Source organism: Acomys russatus, chromosome 22 (assembly GCF_903995435.1).
Source record: "Acomys russatus chromosome 22, mAcoRus1.1, whole genome shotgun sequence".
In the NCBI taxonomy this organism is placed as follows: Eukaryota; Metazoa; Chordata; class Mammalia; order Rodentia; family Muridae; genus Acomys; species Acomys russatus.
In genome coordinates, this window is record NC_067158.1 from 10,417,741 (window position 1) to 10,435,249 (window position 17,509).

General features: G+C 50.4%; 1 protein-coding gene across 4 annotated transcripts; it reads right to left on the reverse strand.

Moving 5' to 3' along the window:
* Nucleotides 1-401: 401 nt before the first annotated feature.
* Ccdc157 (coiled-coil domain containing 157) lies at nt 402-17,506 on the reverse strand. Of its 4 annotated transcripts, none has more exons than XM_051165180.1 (12): nt 17,270-17,434; nt 10,584-10,737; nt 9,318-9,576; nt 7,427-7,598; nt 6,109-6,754; nt 5,358-5,435; nt 4,818-5,008; nt 4,152-4,328; nt 3,878-4,046; nt 1,726-1,865; nt 1,239-1,327; nt 402-1,136 (listed from the first exon to the last, which is right to left on the reverse strand). In XM_051165180.1, the coding sequence occupies exons 3-12, from the start codon at nt 9,563-9,565 to the stop codon at nt 887-889; spliced, it is 2,160 nt and encodes a 719-aa protein (XP_051021137.1). In that variant the 5' UTR covers nt 9,566-9,576; nt 10,584-10,737; nt 17,270-17,434; the 3' UTR covers nt 402-886. The 4 variants fall into 4 exon arrangements, with proteins under 4 accessions (XP_051021137.1, XP_051021135.1, XP_051021136.1 ...); XM_051165178.1 differs by having other exon boundaries at nt 9,318-9,618; XM_051165179.1 differs by lacking the exons at nt 10,584-10,737; nt 17,270-17,434 and having other exon boundaries at nt 4,152-4,319; nt 9,318-9,597.
* Nucleotides 17,507-17,509: the final 3 nt, after the last annotated feature.

The following is a 17,509-nucleotide window of genomic DNA, read 5'->3' on the forward strand; positions in this document are numbered from 1 at the left end:
CTACAGAGTGAGTTTCAGGACAGCCAGGGCTACATAGAGAAACCCTATCTTAAAGCCCCACTTAAAAAAAAAAAAAAGCAGCTTTGGGAGGCCTCGCAGTGCTAGCTCACTGTGTATGTGGCTTCCATTGATTCTTCACTCTTATCTGGTGACGTCCTCACCACACAATAAATAATGCCATCCAGAGGCTAGGAGAGTGTGAGCTTAGAACCTCAGTAAGAATCTGGAGCAGGCTAGTGGCTTGTTTAGAAAAATGGCCACTGTGTACATTGTGTGGCTGGTAGAATCCTTGCTCATGGCGTCTTGAACTGGGTGAACCCCAAAGTCTAATTCTTAATTAAACCACAGCTGGCCAAGGTGTCCAGAAGCCTGGACTTTCCTCCAGTGGTTTTGTGGGGCCTTTGACCTCTAGGACTTAGGGGGGGACCTGTGAGTAGTTCTAAAGGAACAGATGCAGAGCCAGAGTGGAAGGCAAAGGCAGTGCTCTTCTCTGCCCACCTTGCTGAGGCAGAAGTAAGCTCCTGGCCTCTGGCTCCTTATTTCAGGTGCACCTTAGCACCCCAAGCCCTAGCCTGAGTGCTGGTCAGTGAATCCAGGATTACCCCTCAGCCCTTTCTATGGGACACTTGGCCCAGGTGCTGCCCTCAGTGTGCTCTCCCACAGCATCTGTCAGGAAGGAAACAGGAAGCTCCCACTCAGTGCCAAGCCTCTATTGGCCAGCAACCTACATGGTGGGATCACAGAGGTCCTTACCCAACAAAGAGGAAAGGTCTTTTCCCCTAGCTCAGCCACGCTGAAGCCAAGATCAGTGCGGGCAGATGGCTGGGGTTTTTATTCTGTGAGGAGTTGCTAGCCACCTGCCCTTCAGCCCTACTGCTGCTGCGGGCTACATGGGACGCTCCTCAGGCTGGTATGAAAAACCAGCCTGACCTCTGTTGGGTGAGAGTTTCCTCCTCAGCCTGGCCAAGGCCCGCATGGGGTTCTGGGTGCAGGTGGCTGAATGGGTTCCATCTTCCAAAGGGGACTTGCTGGGCCAGCTGAAGGGCTGCCGAGACGGGGATGCTCGGGGCCCGCCCGGATGTGTCTTGCCTGTACTGCTTGTCCTGTTGCCAGGAGAATGCCGTCTGCCTGTGGGCCTGAGGGAGGACAGAAACACAAAATCCCCTATGATCAAGGGGACCATACCACTTATGACCATATATACTCATCTGCCCAGCCTCAAGGAAAGCCTTACTCACCCTGAGGATGCATTCTGAGCCTGGGCTGGGGGTGTTGCCCCCTGGGTGCCTTTGTAGGGAGGGGACCAGAGCTGGCCCTGTGGGACCATCTGCAAAAAAAGGTCAAGCTCAAACAGGCCCAGGAGTCCCTCCCTACCCTACAGAGAGTGTCATAAGATAGACAGGGAGGCAGAATCCCAAGCCAAACCCACAGGTCCTCTTCACTAAGAGACAGGGCTTGGGAAGCCATCCGAGGGCCATCCTCAGCTGCAAACCCTCGGGCCGGCAATATATACTGACTCTTGACATACAAGAATGAGAGGCTGTAGTGGGATGGCTGGAAGGCTTGATCTTTCATAGTCTCATATCTTCTGATGTATGGAAGAGGTTTTTCAAGTGTGGCCTAAAGTCACATGCCATGAGGCACGCTTTCATGGCACAATCTCAAATCCTGCCTGGTAGGAACCACTTCCAAATAAAATACCCAAGCCCCTTCAAAGAGGTTCACCTTGAGGCCTCCCTGTTGGGCCACCTCTCGGATTTTGGTCAGCATAGACTGGAGCCGCCGGTTCTCCTCCTGTAGGACCTGGATACGGATATCATTGGCTTGCACTTGCCTCTCCATGTCTTGGGTGACATTGCCAGAGTCTGCAGAGACATATTTGGGGTCCCACCTCACTGGGTCTGCCTCTTGTGTTCAATTGGACAGGACCTTGGAGGATGGGGACAGGTAGCATCCCAGGCACCCCATCACGTCTTCCTTCTGAGGCTTTTGTTCCCTTCTTGTTACCTACTGTGAAGGTGACATTACATTTTAGAATCTGAGAGCCAGGTGAATCCTAGATCTTGCAGATTTGGATATTGAGTAAAACAATGGATCTTTGGGATGGAGAGATGACTGAGTAGTTAGCACTGGCTGCTCTTCCAAAGGTCCTAAGTTCAATCCCCAGCAACCATGGTGGCTCACAACCATCCATCATGGGATCTGATGCCCTCCTCTGGTGTGCAGACATACATACATACATACAGAGCACTCATATACATAAAATATATAAATAAATATTTTTTAAAAAGATTGGAAGCTAGGTGCAGTGGCACACTCCTGTAATCCCAGCACTCAGGGAGGCAAAGGCAGGCAGACTTCTTGAGTTTGAGGCCAGCCTGATCTACAAAGCAAGCCCAGGACAGCCAAGGCTACACAGAGCAACCCTGTCTTGAAAAAATAACAAAGGGTGTGTGTGTGTGGAGAGATGGCTCAGTGGTTAAGAGCACTGGTTGCTTTTCCAGAGGTCCTGAGTTCAATTCCAAGCAACCACATGGTGGCTCACAGCCATCTGTAAGAGGATCCGATGCCCTCTTCTGGTATGCATAAGGACAGTGTACTCATATACATAAAATAAATATTAAAAAAAGAATAAGAATGGAGTGTATCCAAGGCCACTTGTATTTGGCCCGACAAAGGTACCATATGTTGTCCAGAGGCACACTGGGATTTGACTCACAGAAAATCACAATGCATGTTCTTCTTTACACTGTGTGGTTCATGGACGAAAGCGCCCAGCTTTATAAACCTGAGCAAGTTGCTGCCTGTGCTAGATCTCGGTTTCCTAGTTTATAAAGAAGTTGTTAGGCTGCAGTAATGGCTCAGTGATTAAGAGCAGTAGCTGCTCTTCCAGAGGATCAGGGTTCAATTCCCAGCACCCACATGGCTGTCTGTAACTCCAGTTCCAGAGGATCTGCCCCATCTTCAGGCTTTCAGGCACCATAGAGCATAGATGCACATGTAGCTAAAACATCCATACACAAAAAATAATTTTTACAAAATTTGTAGGGCTGGTGAGATGGCTCAGCAGGTAAAGAAGGATGTTTGCCACCATGCCTGACCACCTGAGTTTGATCCCTGGACCTCTGGACCCACATGGCAAAATGAGAGAACCAACTTCCACATTTGTCTTCTGGCCACACTCATGGCTGTAGCAGGTGCAAACATACAAAGTAAATGCTCAAAAAGGGTTTTAATTTTAAAAGAAGAGGGTCCTGCTCCATCTCACGAGCCTGCTCTATCTCACAAGGCAGTTGTGGGCAGGAGAGGGGGCTGGCACTTAGAGCTCAGGAGTGACGGACGGCTCACTTGGACCATCTGAGCTACAGAGGAGCTCCTGACAGCTCTGGGGAGGAATCTGGTCCCATCCCAGGACCTTAGAAGACTAGAAACACTGGTGGGAGAACAGAGAGCCCTTGACACAAGCCTGTGCCAGCGTAGGTGCCCAGTGCTTCTGTCCATGGGGTCCAGGATACTGGACATTTGGGGCTGTGTCCTTGAAAATGGCCCCATGGTGTATGACACCAGGAAAGGAAATCTGGGGAACTTGGACAAGGACTGGCATGTGACGTGAAGAGCACGTGCTGAAGGAAGACAGACCTGGATTCTAAGGGTGAAAGGGGCAGTCACGTGGCCTCTGGATGCCCGTGTCAGCTCTACAGAGAGGTGAACATGAAACACTTGCGGTTCATGACGGCTCTAGAGCCGCACAGCTCACCCCCTGCCTCCCATCTCCTCTTGCTGAGGATGAGAACAGTAGCAAACCCTGGCCAGTCCAGCCAAGCTCCATGCCCTACCAGGCCCCACCCCACCCTCAGCAGTACCCAGAGACCCCTACTTTGGATATGGGCCTCCGCTGGCTGGTGCAGGTCTGGGAAAGTCACCAGCAGTCGCTCCCGTCCCTTCAGCTCCTCTAGCTCCCGGTGCAGCTCTGAGATGGTCAGCTGCAGGTCTGTAGTCACCTGCTCCAGGTCCTGTTTCTCCTGCTGCAGGCTCTGCAGCAATTCCTGAGGGCAAAGAAAAACTCAGACTTGACTCCAAGCCTCTGCGGACAGGCCCAGGGACACTCAGTGGGTGAGAGGACTGCCCTCTCTCACAGTATCCCACTGCACCTGCTGGGCCTTTAGTTGGCACTGTCCCTGTTCCTTATCGCTCTGGAGGCTCTGCAGCTGCTCCTCCATCTCAGCCTGCCGGGCCTCAGCTTCATCCAGATTTCCCCGTAGCTCTTCCCGCTCCTGGTCCAGACAGTCCAGTTGCTGTAGCAAGGTCCTCTGTTTGGCCTGCAAGGACTAAATGGGAATGGATAGGCAGGCCAGATGTAAGGATCCTGGGGCCAAACTAGCCACCTGGGATGTAGGAGGCTAGCTGCAGTGCGGTGTCCACGACCTTCTGTGCTGTGTTTGGCTGCAGAGTCCAACAACACAGATGTTAAACTACGGAAGGAAGGAAGCAGGCAGAATGTGCATTCAGTCAGGACAGGACCAGGACCCACTGTTTGAAATGCAGTTGTATGACCCAACTTCTTCCCAGTCATACAGTTCCCACTCAAACAGGATTCTTTTCATGAAGTCTCCAGTGTCACATCTGCCCATATCACTGAGCCCCAAATACCCTGGCACCCATTGAATATAAAGACATGGCTCTGCCCCTTGGTAGCTGTGTGGCCTGGGGCCTTAACCTTGCCATGCTAAATTTCTCCATTCAGAAGATGGGGGCCAGGGAGTAAGGATAAAGGGGCTGCAGAGCCTGAAGTCCAGTGCCTGGATCGCGGACCTCACCTCCTGATGACGGACCATGCTGTCGACTCGGGCCTTCTCCTTGTCCAGCTCTGTGCTGGCCCAGCGGATCTGCTGGCCAGCCCCATCCAGCCGCCCTGCCAACAGCTGTACCTGCTCCTCCAGCTGTTGCACCTGCTTCTCAGCTGCCACCCTGCGCTCCCCTTCCTCCTCCAGCTGCCGGGCCTTTGTCTCTGCAGGATTGAGTGAGCAGGTACAAAAGTGGAAAGGTAAGAGAGCCCTGGGTAACAGTCTCTAAAACACCTCTGGCTGGGACGAAGGGGAGGTCACGTCACAGATATGAAGTCCAGATCACAACATGGGGCTCTGGACCCTATGAGGTGGGTCTGAAATACAGAAGGCACCTTCTGTCCACTGGCGCTGAGACTCTAGCTCAGACCATCACCAAAGTATAGAGTCAGAACCGTTTTCCTATGGTTCCCACTCTCTTTGTTCTAGAAGCTTAGAATGGAAACAGAGGTACATGTCTGGCTACGCAATCAGCGGGTCATGTGGATAGGGTCACACAAAGGGGCTTCTTACCCATGGCCTGCATGGACTTCTGCTGCTGCTTCAGGTTTCCCTCCAGAGTGGCCACCTTTGTCTTTAGGTCACATGTTTCTATGGCAGCCAAGAGAGAGGCCTTTCAGAGGATCACTTGGACCTGTGGCCTTTAAGCCATGCACCCTGTAGAGTAGAGGCAACCATCCCGTGTGCAGGGGCTGCTTGAGTTGTCAAGGGAGGCCTGGGGCAATCCTAGGTGGCCTTGGGCCCTGGCATGTGCCACAGGCTGACTGCTGCATTACCTGTGTATCTCTAGACCCAGCATTCTACATGGAGGTAATTGTGAGACTCAGGAAGGACAGTGATTTCTTGCCCTAACCCTGGCAACAGTGGGCCCCGGTACCTTCCTTTTGCCCAAGCCAAGAGGCTGTTCTGTTGAGGCAGAGATATGGGGGTATGGTGGGGGTGAGCTCCCTGCAGGTGCCTTTAGTATCCACCTGGAGTGAAGGTCAGAGTAACAGCCCAGCCCTCTTCCCTTCTGATGGGACAGGTCTGAGGCTGGGGTGCTAGTCAAGCCTCCAGATACTCCCTAAGGGCCCAGAGCTCCACCTGTCCAGTGTTACCAGCCAGATGTCTACACCCTTCCTGCTGCCTTCCTTTCCTGGAACCCCTGCCCATCTCCCAGCCTGGGTTCTTCCATGCAGCTATTGGATCTCAAAGCCTAGGCTCTGAGGGGGAGGAGGGATGGTCATTTTAAGGTCATGCCAATGTCTGGGCCTGGGGAGTAGACCTGTGAGCAGCTGTTGCCTGTCACGCTCACACTTGGCCAGGTTCTGCTCTGCCTCCTCTGTCTGCCGCTGCCGCTCTTCCTGCTCCTGCACCAGGGCTTGCTCCAGCTTGCCCACCTGCTTCCTCAGTCCATCCTTCTGTCCTTCAGCCTCTTCCAGCTGGGTCCTGAGGGGCCCAACAAGTTGGGTGAGGGTCCCCATGTGCTTATTGAGACGAGTCAGATCTTTGCTTTGCTCTGCTGCCCAGTGGCCCATGGTGGCAGCTGGCAGTGGCTTAAGTCCCATGCTGTCCTGCACCAACTTCTGGAACTGGCCCAAGGACGAAGGCAGGTTTTGGCTCTGACACAGGCTGATAACCACCTTGCCCACCTCCCACAGGCTGCCCTGGACACTGGTGCAAGCATCACAGGGCACCAAGGCTGTCTCAATGGTCTGGGAGTGGATGCTCTTGGTCTTCTCAGAGGCCCCAGCTGGGCTCCGCAGGGAGACTCTGATGGGGATGCTCTGCAGCCCTGGGCAGATCAGAGGCAAGCCTGGCACCGGGGAGGGGGGCTTGATGAACTTGGCAGTCATACATTCAGGGCTCCTGGATGGTTCTCCCTTAGCCGTAGGCTTGCTGGTGGGCATCTCCCCTTGGTTTGCTCTTTTCTGGGGTCAGAAAAAGAAAGGGAAGAAGGTGAGAGCGATAGGCAGGAAGGTAACCAGTTCCCGGAGATGTTGGTGGCAGCCTTGTCCGATGCTCAGATCTCTAGATGTTATGTGACACTCGCATAAATCAGAGAACCTTCTCCTTTTTCTGAGCCCTGGCCTCTTTTCTGCTCGCCCTGATCCAACCTTAGGCTTTACATGGTTAAATGTGTAGGGAACTGAGAGGGTACTGGCGGCAGTTACAGCTGATTGTTACTGGGTGCTTGCTTGCTCCCATGCCACTATAGCCACTCTGTTTTAGACCCCTCTCCCTCACAATGACAGTGTCTTTTCTCACTGGGTGGGTGACTGTGAGGATTGTGAGATTACCCTGTTATCAAATGGGGCTCATATAAAACCCATTGTATAGATGAACAAACTGAGGTTCCAAGTGGGAAGGCATTTTCCAAAGTCCCACTGTGTAAATGGCAAAGCCAGGGAGCCAGACATGGCCCTCAAGGCCTGCTTTCTTAACTGCCAAGCCCATGGGCCTCGAATGGGAGGCTCTAGAGTTCGAATGCTCCAGGTGGACAGTGGGGAGCCAGCGAAGGATGTGCTGCACGCAGTGGTGTGGTAAGAAGGTAAACCTGTAACAGTGTGTGAAGGTGAGTAAAGTGAGGGCCGGTGACCCACCTGGGGGACTGCCTGCTGGTAGAGCATACCCAGCCTTGACAGGTTGCTCCAGAAGCGCCGGACTGTGAGCCCCACAGACATGCATGGTCCTGCAGCCCGGGCAGGAGGCATCATCTGCTCCAAACTGAGGTTTTCCATGTAGCTGGCGCAGCTCTGAAGCAACAGCAAGAGCCTGTGGGCAGAGTTGCTAGGGTGGTCTGGGGCCATGGCTGGCACTGATACAGTCTTTATACAACTAGGGGTGGGGGCCTTGAGCTCTGGGGGATTGACCTGGACATCAAGAGCCTAGAGAGAGTCCAGTCAGCCTCATGCTCAACCCAGGGCCCATCTCCCAAAGGTGCCCTCCTGTGGCCTTCTGCATGGCAGTGCTTTCTGTTTCTCTCCAGTTGACCAAGGGGCAGAGGTAAGCAGCCAGGCTCGGCAAGTTCCAGCAAACTGCCTTTCTCTTACAGATGACAGAACTAAACTGAGACCTCTAAGTAACAAGAGCACCCCAAAGTCACTGGGTCAGCAGGGCAGGGCAGAGCAGGGGCATGTTTTCCTGCTCGCAGTCAGGGGTGCTTCCTTAGCTTAGCAGCCTCAGTGACAACTGATTTGGGATGAGGCCAGCTACATCTCTTTATGTTAACCTCCAAGTCCCCTAATATTAGGGGAATTGGGTGTTGGAAAACATGCATTTTCATGGCCAAGACTCACTTAAAGGCTGAATTTTATGTTTGTAACACACGCCAGGAAGGGAAGTGAACTTATGTTGCTGTAGGAGGGGATGAGGTGGGGGTGGCCAGCCCTGTAGGCCATGTGGACAGCACACTGGGGAGCAGTCTGTGCTCTCAGATAGCTCCCTGTGGTGGGAGATGCTGGGATAGATGTACCCTTCGCCATGGTCCCACTATTGACATGCCCCCAGCACCTCAAAATGCTACACTGTTGGCTAGAGGCCATGCCCTTCATTCTAGGGTTCCCAGGCTGAGCTTAGAGTCAGCTGCTTCTGGCGGGAGTTGCTTACACACAAAGGAAGCCAATACTGCCTCAGAAGTGGACAGAGCATAGCCCCGGGGAGTGGGGATGGGGGTGGGGGAGAAAGTGTGTCAGCAACAGCTTTTACAGGAAGGGGGTGAATGACTGGGCCTTGGTGGGTGAGGGGTGCTCTGCCAGAGCAGGAAGGGGTTGGCAGGGCAGGCCTAGATGAGCAACAGTATGGTGCTCTGAGAGCGGAAGTGCTCTGTACTCACAGCCACCAGCCCTGTAGAGGGTACAAACACTGCTTGCACCCAGAGCTCCTCCAGGCCTTCTCCGTCTCCAAGTAGATCACCCTCAACATTTCTGATGCCCACTGGTCCCCTACAGCTTTATTGGCATGGACGGTTTTTCACTGCCAGAAGCCTGGGTTGTGGTTCTCACAAGGAAACTTTGGTGACAGTGTAGAGATGGTGGGGTGACCCAGAGGTAACTGGCCTCTTCCTAGCAGGGCCAGGGGTAGGAAAGACACCTCCCATTTCTGGTCTTGTGATGCATAGAGGGAGCACAGCTCACAAGATGGCGAGCCTGGGCTGGAGATGGCAATGCAGGAGTGGGAGCGTTCCTGACACACAGAGCCCTGAGGTGGTAGCAGGCAGAACTGTGGTGTTGTGGGGATCAACAGCATCGGGCAGAGTGGGGATAAGGGCAAGACTCTGCAAGGCAAACAGGATAGGGCAGCACAACACAGCACAGAGCTAAAAGCGGAGTTACTCGAGGGGCCTGACTTGTGGTCCCTGACCAGTACACCCAGCCCACAGTTGACTGTTGTTACCTAAGTTGTCAGCACCTCCAGAAGCACTCCTGCAGTTGCTACTGGTGTGAGGGGCAGGTTTCAGCATGTCTAGATGTGCAGGTTTGGTCCAGACCTCACCTGTCAATGACCAGCTCCAGCAGCACAGCGTGGGACAACTGGGTGAACTCAGGGTCCCCTGGCACGTGGTCATAGTGCTCCAGAAGTGCCACCATGTCAAGGTCACAGGCTACACGGTCAGGGAACTTCCAGGAGGGGAAGCGCACGGGCCCAGCACGGGAGAACACATCCACAATGGTGCCCTGCAGGTCGGTGAGGTCCTGGCGCAGGCTATCCATGCAAGCCTGGCTGCCTAGCAGGTGTGCCATCCCCACAGCTCCTGGAGTTGAGAGAGGAGCCATGGCCAGCCAAAGTGCTGTGGCTACTGCCAGGAGAACCTTATAAAACTCCTGACCTGTCTAGGTGTTCCACATCCAAAACCCACCTCTGATTTTAAGGGAGAAATCTTGAGTGCTGGGGCCTTTAGAACCTGGTTCTGGATGTCTCAGTCAGCCGGCCCCCTTTCACCTGCTCATTCCTGTGGCTACCCTACTTCCTGTGAACCTGCATGCCCCAGGCCTCACTGGCTGTATAGGAACAGGTGTAAGTCTCCTACCTGTAGGGAATAGAGGAAGCCATGAATGCATGAAGTCCTGAATACATGTATGCTATTGACATGGGCACAGCAATAGCAAGGGCTCCAGAGGGAAGTGGCAAAGCCTTCCCTGGGGTACTGAGTACAAATGTTGACAGTGCAGTCAGACTGTGTCTACCACCACTGCTCCCCACTACCCCTGCCCTGGATGTTCATAGCCTGAAGACTGCTCCCTACCGAGACTGCACCTACCAAGATTAGCTAAGCCTGTCTCCTCAATCCAGCTGTACACCATAAACTCTGCGTCCTTGTTCAGCTGTATGCCGAGCCTTTCCTCCCTGTCCAACTCTATACAACAAACACACTCTGCTTCTGAGATGCTGTGGCTTCTCTACCCAACCCAGCTTTTCTTTGGGTCTGTATTTTCTTCATTCCATCTCTGCTCCCAGCCAGGTCCAAGTCAGGAGCCATGCTAGATCAGGCACCTGATCTCCTCTCTGACACAAGCAAAGCACATTGTAGCTTCAGCATAACAGGGAATGCTAGGGCCCTCCCCACACCCTGCTCTCACTCCACCCCTGTAATCCTGTGGACTGTGCCCTTGGAGCTCATCACTGCAGGACCCGGTCACCAAGTCTGAGACTTGAGGACCAGCCTGGGCCCAAAGGCACTGGGAAACTCAGAGAAACCCAGGGTGCTGCTGGGATCTGAGGTGGACTCTGCATTTCCTGGAGGACTAGTTCTGCCCTTACCTCTCACAGATGTTTGCCCATGAAGCTGTAGTGAGGGACTATGTTCTGTTTGTGAGCTAGGCTGTAAGGCTTGGGGCTCTTGCAGGTGCCTGGCTTTCTGGCTCCTGGCTTCCTGGTTCAGGTACAGTGCTGGCCGCAAGCGGCCCTCCCATCCCTAGGAATGGATGCACAAGAGAGTGAGTGAGCACACAGTCAGGAGGGCTTCCTAGGAGATTGGGTGGGAGCCGGCAAGAGGCAAGAAGAAGAAATGTCCCAGGCTCGAGGACAGGGATGAGGAAAAGACTGCAGACCGTGCACACCTTCAGCCTGACCACGGTGGGTACACTCCAGCAGTGCTGCTTCCCCAAACCTGTCCCTTTCATATGGAAGAGGAAGAACTGGAACCCAGAGACGTCACTCAGGCAGCAGGAAGTTTCAGTCTAGCATATTTCTTTCATGCTTAGGCCGTGCTGCTTCTAGAGCAACTGTGTGCAAAAGAAGTATAGCACTAGGAATTGGGGCTTGGGAACTGGAAAACTGCAGAAGCACAAAGGCCGCTTTCCCCTCCCCCTTCCTTGAAAAAGGCTGTAAAACTCCGGAACTCTGACTCCCCTCCCTCCTTCATTGACGACCTCATATGCTAAGCATCCTGTAGAAAATCTGGTTGGTAAGGAATGTCACAGGAGACTGGAAAGAAAAGTCTGCAGCCAGTATGATGGCTCAGTAGGTAAAACACTTGCCACACAAGGCTGACAACCAGAGTTCAAGTCTTAGAACTCAGATGGTACAAGGAGCACATCCGCTGACCGCCACACACACACTATGACAGATGCATGTGTGTGTGCGCACATCAATACATTTTATAATAGGAAGCAGGTTTCAATGTGACTTGCTTCCCACAGGCTTGTATATTGGTAGCTTGGCTGCCCACTGATGAGCTTTGGGGAGGTGACTGGCTCTTGAAGGTTTTGATATAGTCAATGGGTTCGTGGCCTCATAGGTGCATACTATGTTGGCATCACTGGGAGGTAGTAGAAAGTAGAAGGATAGCCGGGCGTGGTGGCGCATGCCTTTAATCCCAGCACTCGGGAGGCAGAGGCAGGCGGATCGCTGTGAGTTCGAGGCCAGCCAGGTCTACAAAGCGAGTCTAGGACAGCCTAGGCTACACAGAGAAACTCTGTCTCGAAAAACCAAAAAAAAAAAAAAAGAAAGAAAGAAAGAAAGTAGAAGGTGGGGTGTGGTTGGAAGGAGGGCTGTGCCTTGCCCTGGCCCTTGCTCTGCTGTTACTCTCTGCTTCCTATCTTCCAAGAGGTGAAGAAGTTCTGCCTCCACATGTTCCTGCCACCAATGTGTTTGTGTCACCACCAGGCCAGCATCAACAAGGGACTTGAGTCTCTAAACCAGACAGCCAAAAATGAATCTTTCCCCTTTTAAGCAACAAGAAAAGATGTCTTAAGTTTCCCCTCTCTAGTACTGTTAAAGCACATACTTTTATCCTCTGGTTATATTTTTTGTTGTTGTTTGTTTTGGTTTTTTTGAGACAGGGTTTCTCTGTGTAGCCTTGGGTGTCCTGGACTCACTTTGTAGAGGCTGGCCTTGAACTCACATCAATCTGCCTGCCTCTGCCTCCCAAGTGCTGGGATTAAAGGTGTGCACCATTATGACCAGCTCCAGTGATATTTTTTGAATGACTGTTCATAAAACTACAAAGATTTCCTGGTGTCATTGGGGTCTTTGTTTCTGAAAGTTCCAAAACATAAAATTTTATTTACTTATTTATTTTAAATCATGTGATGGTTTGAATGAGAATGGCCCCCATAGGCTTATATGTGTGAATGTTTGGTTCCCAGTTAGTGGAACTGTTTGGGAAGGATTAGGGGGTGTGGCCTTGTGGGGGGGGTGTGTCACTGGATGTGGGCTTTGAGGTTTCAAAAGGTCTAGCGTCCATCTCTCTCCGTGCCTGCATCTTTCAGATCAGATGTGAATTCTCAGCTACTCCTCCAACACCATGCCTGTCTGCCTGCCTGCCTGCTGCCTGCTTGCTTGCCTGCCTGCTGCCTGCTGCCTGCTGCCTGCCTGCCTGCCACTGTGATTCCCACCATGATCATCATGGATTCGTCCCTGTAAGCAAGCCTTCAGTTAAATGCATCCTTCTATAAGCTGCCTTGCTCATGGTGTCTCTTTGCACCAGTAAATAGTAACTAAGATAAAACATTTGAATGTTTAAGTTATTTATTATATTTTATATTAATGAATGCTTTGCCTGCCTGCATGCAAGGGTATCCTGTGCAGACCTGGTGCCTTCTGAAGTCAGAAGAGGACATCATATCCTCTAGAGCTGGAGTTGCCAATGGTTGTGAGCTTCGTGCAGGTGCTAAGAACTAGACCTGTGTCCTTTGCAAGAGCAACCAGTAACCTCTGAGTTAACTTACAACCCTCACAGAAAAACTTTTACAAAATACATTTTTATGCTTTTCTGTCTTTTTTTTTAGACTAGTCTGTCTTCCAACTCAGAAATCTACCTGTCTCTGCCTCCTAAGTCTTGGGATTAAAGGTATGTGCACTTGACCCTGCTTTTCTTATTTTCCTTCCTTCCTTCCTTCCTTCCTTCCTTCCTTCCTTTTAACATATGTCTTATTAGTTTTAGGGACCTCAGTCATAAACCTTGTGATGAGTAACTTGAAATACTACTTTCCCTCTCCTAAACTATATCAAAAGGTCTAAAAAGAAAGCTGGAGAGATGGTTCTTTTATGGAGGACCCAGGTTGGTTCTCAGCTCCACAACCATCTCTTTGTAACTCTACCTCTAGATGATGTGGTGCCGTGTTTTATCTCTGTAGGCACTGTACAAATATGGTAGCCAGACATGCCTTCAGGCAAAACACCCATACACATAAGTATAAATAAATCTTTTTGGTTGTGAGCCATCTCTCCAGCCCCCCAAATAAATCTTTTTGAAAGGGAGTACAATAAACACTAAAAAGAAACTTTAACTTTATTATTTTTTAAAATTTTTTTATTAATTTATTCTTGTTACATCTCAATGGTTATCTCATCCCTTGTATCCTCCCATTTTTTCCCCTTATTCCCCTGCCCTATGACTGTGACTGAGGGGGACTTCCTCCCCCTGTATATGCTCATAGGGTATCAAGTCTCTTCTTGGTAACCTGCTATCCTTCCTCTGAGTGTCACCAGGTCTCCCCCTCCAGGGGACATGGTCAAATATGAGGCACCAGAGTTCGTGTGAAAGTCATACCCCACTCTCCACTAAACTGTGGAGAATGTTCTGTCCATTGGCTAGATCTGGGTAGGGGTTTAAAGTTTACCGCCTGTATTGTCCTTGGCTGGTGCCTTAGTTTGAGCGGGACCCCTGGGCCCAAATCTGCCTATCATAATGTTCTACTTGTAGGTTTCTAGGACCCTCTGGATCCTTCTACTTTGCTATTCATCCATGCTTCTCTCATCTAGAGTCCCAATAGAATGTCTTCCCCTCTGTCACAGTTTCCTGGTAAGTGAAGGCTTTCATGGGCCATGCCCCTTGGGCTAGTATGCAGATATAAGTGAGTATATACCATTTGAGTCTTTCTGCTTCTAGGTTAACTCACTCATTATGATCATTTCTAGTTCAATCCATTTGTCCACAAATTTCTGGAATTCCTTGTTTTTAATAGCTGAGTAGTATTCCATAGTGTATATGTACCACAGTTTCTTTATCCATTCTTCTACTGAGGGACACTTAGGCTGTTTCCATGTTCTGGTTATTATGAATAAGGCTGCTATGAACATGGTTGGAAACTTTAACTTTATCTTGCATAAATTACTACAAACATTATTTCATCATGAAGTCAATATGAAATGAAAACTTTTAAGCTGGGTGTGGTGGCACATGTGTTTAATCCCAGCACTCAGGAGACAGAGGCAGGCAGGGTTTCTGTGAGTTTGAGGCCACCCTGGTCTACAAAATGAAAAACAAAAACAAACAAGCAAACAAACAAATTATTTATTTATTTAGACAGGTTCTCACTACGTAGCTCTAGCTGTCCTGAAACTCACTACACAGACCAGGCTAACCTTGAACTCATAAAGATCTGTCTGCCTCTGCCTCCTGAGTATTGGGATTAAAGGTGTAACACCACATCTAACTATTTATTTTATTTATTTTTAATGCAGTGTGTGTGTGTGTGTGTGTGTGTGTGTGTGTGTGTGTGTGTTGCTTGTGAAAGCCCATGGAAGCCTACAGATGTTCCATCCCCTGGAGGTGATGTTACAGGCAGCTCAGCCCCCTGGCATGAGTGCTTGGAATTGAATTTGGGTTGGGTCATCTGAAAGAGCAAGGTAGTCTTGTGCTGGGCATGCCTTTAATTTCAGTATGGGGGAGGGCAGGCAGAGGCAGGAGTATCTTTGGGAGTTGAAGCCAGTCTGGTCTACAAAGTAAGTTTCAGAACAGCCAGGGCTATTATACAGAGAAATCCTGTCTCAAAAAACAAACAAAAGACAGTTTTATATATCCCTGGCTGGCCTTGACCTTGAGGAAGATGACTTTCAAGTTCCTATCCTTATGCCTGTACTTCCCAAGTGCTGTATTAATTACAGGTATGCACCATCATATTCTACAAGTGGTGTTGGGGATAGCACTCAGGATTTTGTGCATGCTAGGTAAACACTGTACCAACTGAACTACATCCCAAGCTCTTAAACTTTGTTTAAATTTATTAAGCCACAAAGCCAAGTGCTTATGGTACACCCCAATTTGTACCAGGGAGTATTTTATTTTTGTTTTTTATTATTATTATTATTATTATTATTATTATTATTATTATTATTATTATTATTATTATTATTGTGTTTTGAGACAGTGTCTCTTTACATAGCTCTGGCTGTCCTCACTCACTATATAGTCTGACTCACTATATAGACCAGGCTGGCCTCAAGCTTACAGAGATCTATCTACCTGCCTCTGCTTCTCAAGTGCTGGGATTAAAGATGTTTGCCACCACTCTTGGGCCTGTTTCAAATATTTGAAAGCCACATGGGGCTGCCTAGTGGTCACTGTACAGTGTAAAGGAAAATTCTGTGTTCATCAATAATGAGATTGAGCATCTACTGCATGCTAGGGTCAGGCAGGGCATGGTGACACAGGAGGCTAAAGCAGGACGAATGCAAGTTCAAGGCCAGCCTGGGCTAAAAAGTAAAACTGGGGAGGGAGGGAGGGCTATCTGAGTCTCCCTACAAGGAATAACACTCACATACAAACAACACATTTGACTCATAGCTCCCATGTGTTGACTTGGCAACTGCCTCTGGTGAGATGGCGCAGCCCAAGAGATTATGTCCCCACGGAATGAAGTAGAGACAAGGGGGAAATCAACAACAAAGTGGAACCTCCTGGAAAGGACATGAAGGAAACAAGACAAACAATCTTTAGACTCCTGAGTGCCAAAACTATTGATCTGTTTACATGGATATCAATTTCATGAGAGTCTGGGTCAAAACATCAAGACCATTCAAAGTTAAGCAGAAATTATACTTGATAGTAGGGTGTTCGCTTAATATGTATGCAGTCCTGGGCCAATCGTCAGCATCAGAAACTTTTATGCACATAGACTATCCCAGGTTAACTTTCTATTGATTCTTTTAAAAAACAGAGCTTATGCACATTCATAGTGCGGGAAGCACTAAAGGTGGGTGTCACAAGTGAAAGAGCAGATGACGTGGCTTTCTCTGTAATTCCTAGATCTTGAATAGCGATCAACCTTAAGCCACGAGCTCAGAACCGCACCTGTGACCACACAGATGATGGCTCTAATGGAACCAACATTACCATTATAGGGGCTACAGCTAATAACGTTTGAATCTTTCTGAATCCGAAAGACGGGTAGGAGCCTTTCCTTTTCTTCATTCATCCTTTGAGCCTCCCTTTCTCAAGCAACTAATATGGCTGAAGGCCATGCTTATTTTCCAGCCAGTATGTCTACTGAGATTCAGTCCCCACCAAGAAAAGATTTCTGAAACTCTGAAACCACCTAGATGGCAACTGCCAATCTCTGACCAATCTCTGAGATAGCTACAGCCTGGATCCCTTGGGACATGAAAGTGACAGTGAAAACATAATAATAAACATCAGATCAGTAGAGAAAACTGGCCTGTGTATGGATGGTCTTCATCAGTTTGCTCTAAGGAGTAAATGGTAACGGTGTGACCCATTGTTTGACACAGGATCTAGCTTGCAGTAAATAAATGTCCCTAGTCTACATTAATAACAATGAAATAAACAGGCTACAGGTAAGCAAAGGCAGGAGGGGCTCAGAGTCCTCCCAAAGTTGGGAGAGGAGATGCGGACCAAGAGAAACTCGCGAAAAGCGGAAAGCAGGCGAAGGTAGGCGCATCTCCAGAAGCGAGAAGCATAATTTGCAGGGAGCGGCCTAGAAAAGAGGCCAGTTGGGGCGGGAGGGGGAAGACCCTAGGGAATTGTGGACTTGAACTCTGTAAACAGGGATCCGGAGAAGGTGATGCTGAACAGAAAAAAAAAGGGAGCTAAAGGTGTAGTTAGGTTGGACCCGACGGCAACGAGTCTAATGGGAGAATTCTTCAAAACGACAGGCCAAGCAGGAAGACTGAGGCGGGGGCTTGGAAGGTGCGGGTCGCAGGGAGCAAGGAACCGGCCAGGATCAGGAGGGGAGTTCGGCGGATGATATAGAGTGGCTCACCTGTCTCCGGCGTCGCAGCCTCAGCTCTGTGCTTAGTCGCCTCACAGAACCTCCCCAAGAGCGCCGGCGGCCCCTAGGATCCCTTGAACCCTTAGCGGGGCGCCCAGTCCGCTGCCATGGCAACGACGCATCACGCCGCCGTGCCCACGGGGCGGGGCGCAAGGTGCGTCGCGGCGAGGGGGCGGGGCCGGAAGTGCGTTCACTGGCCTCCGCGGCTTTTCTCTGGGTGGCCGCCATCTT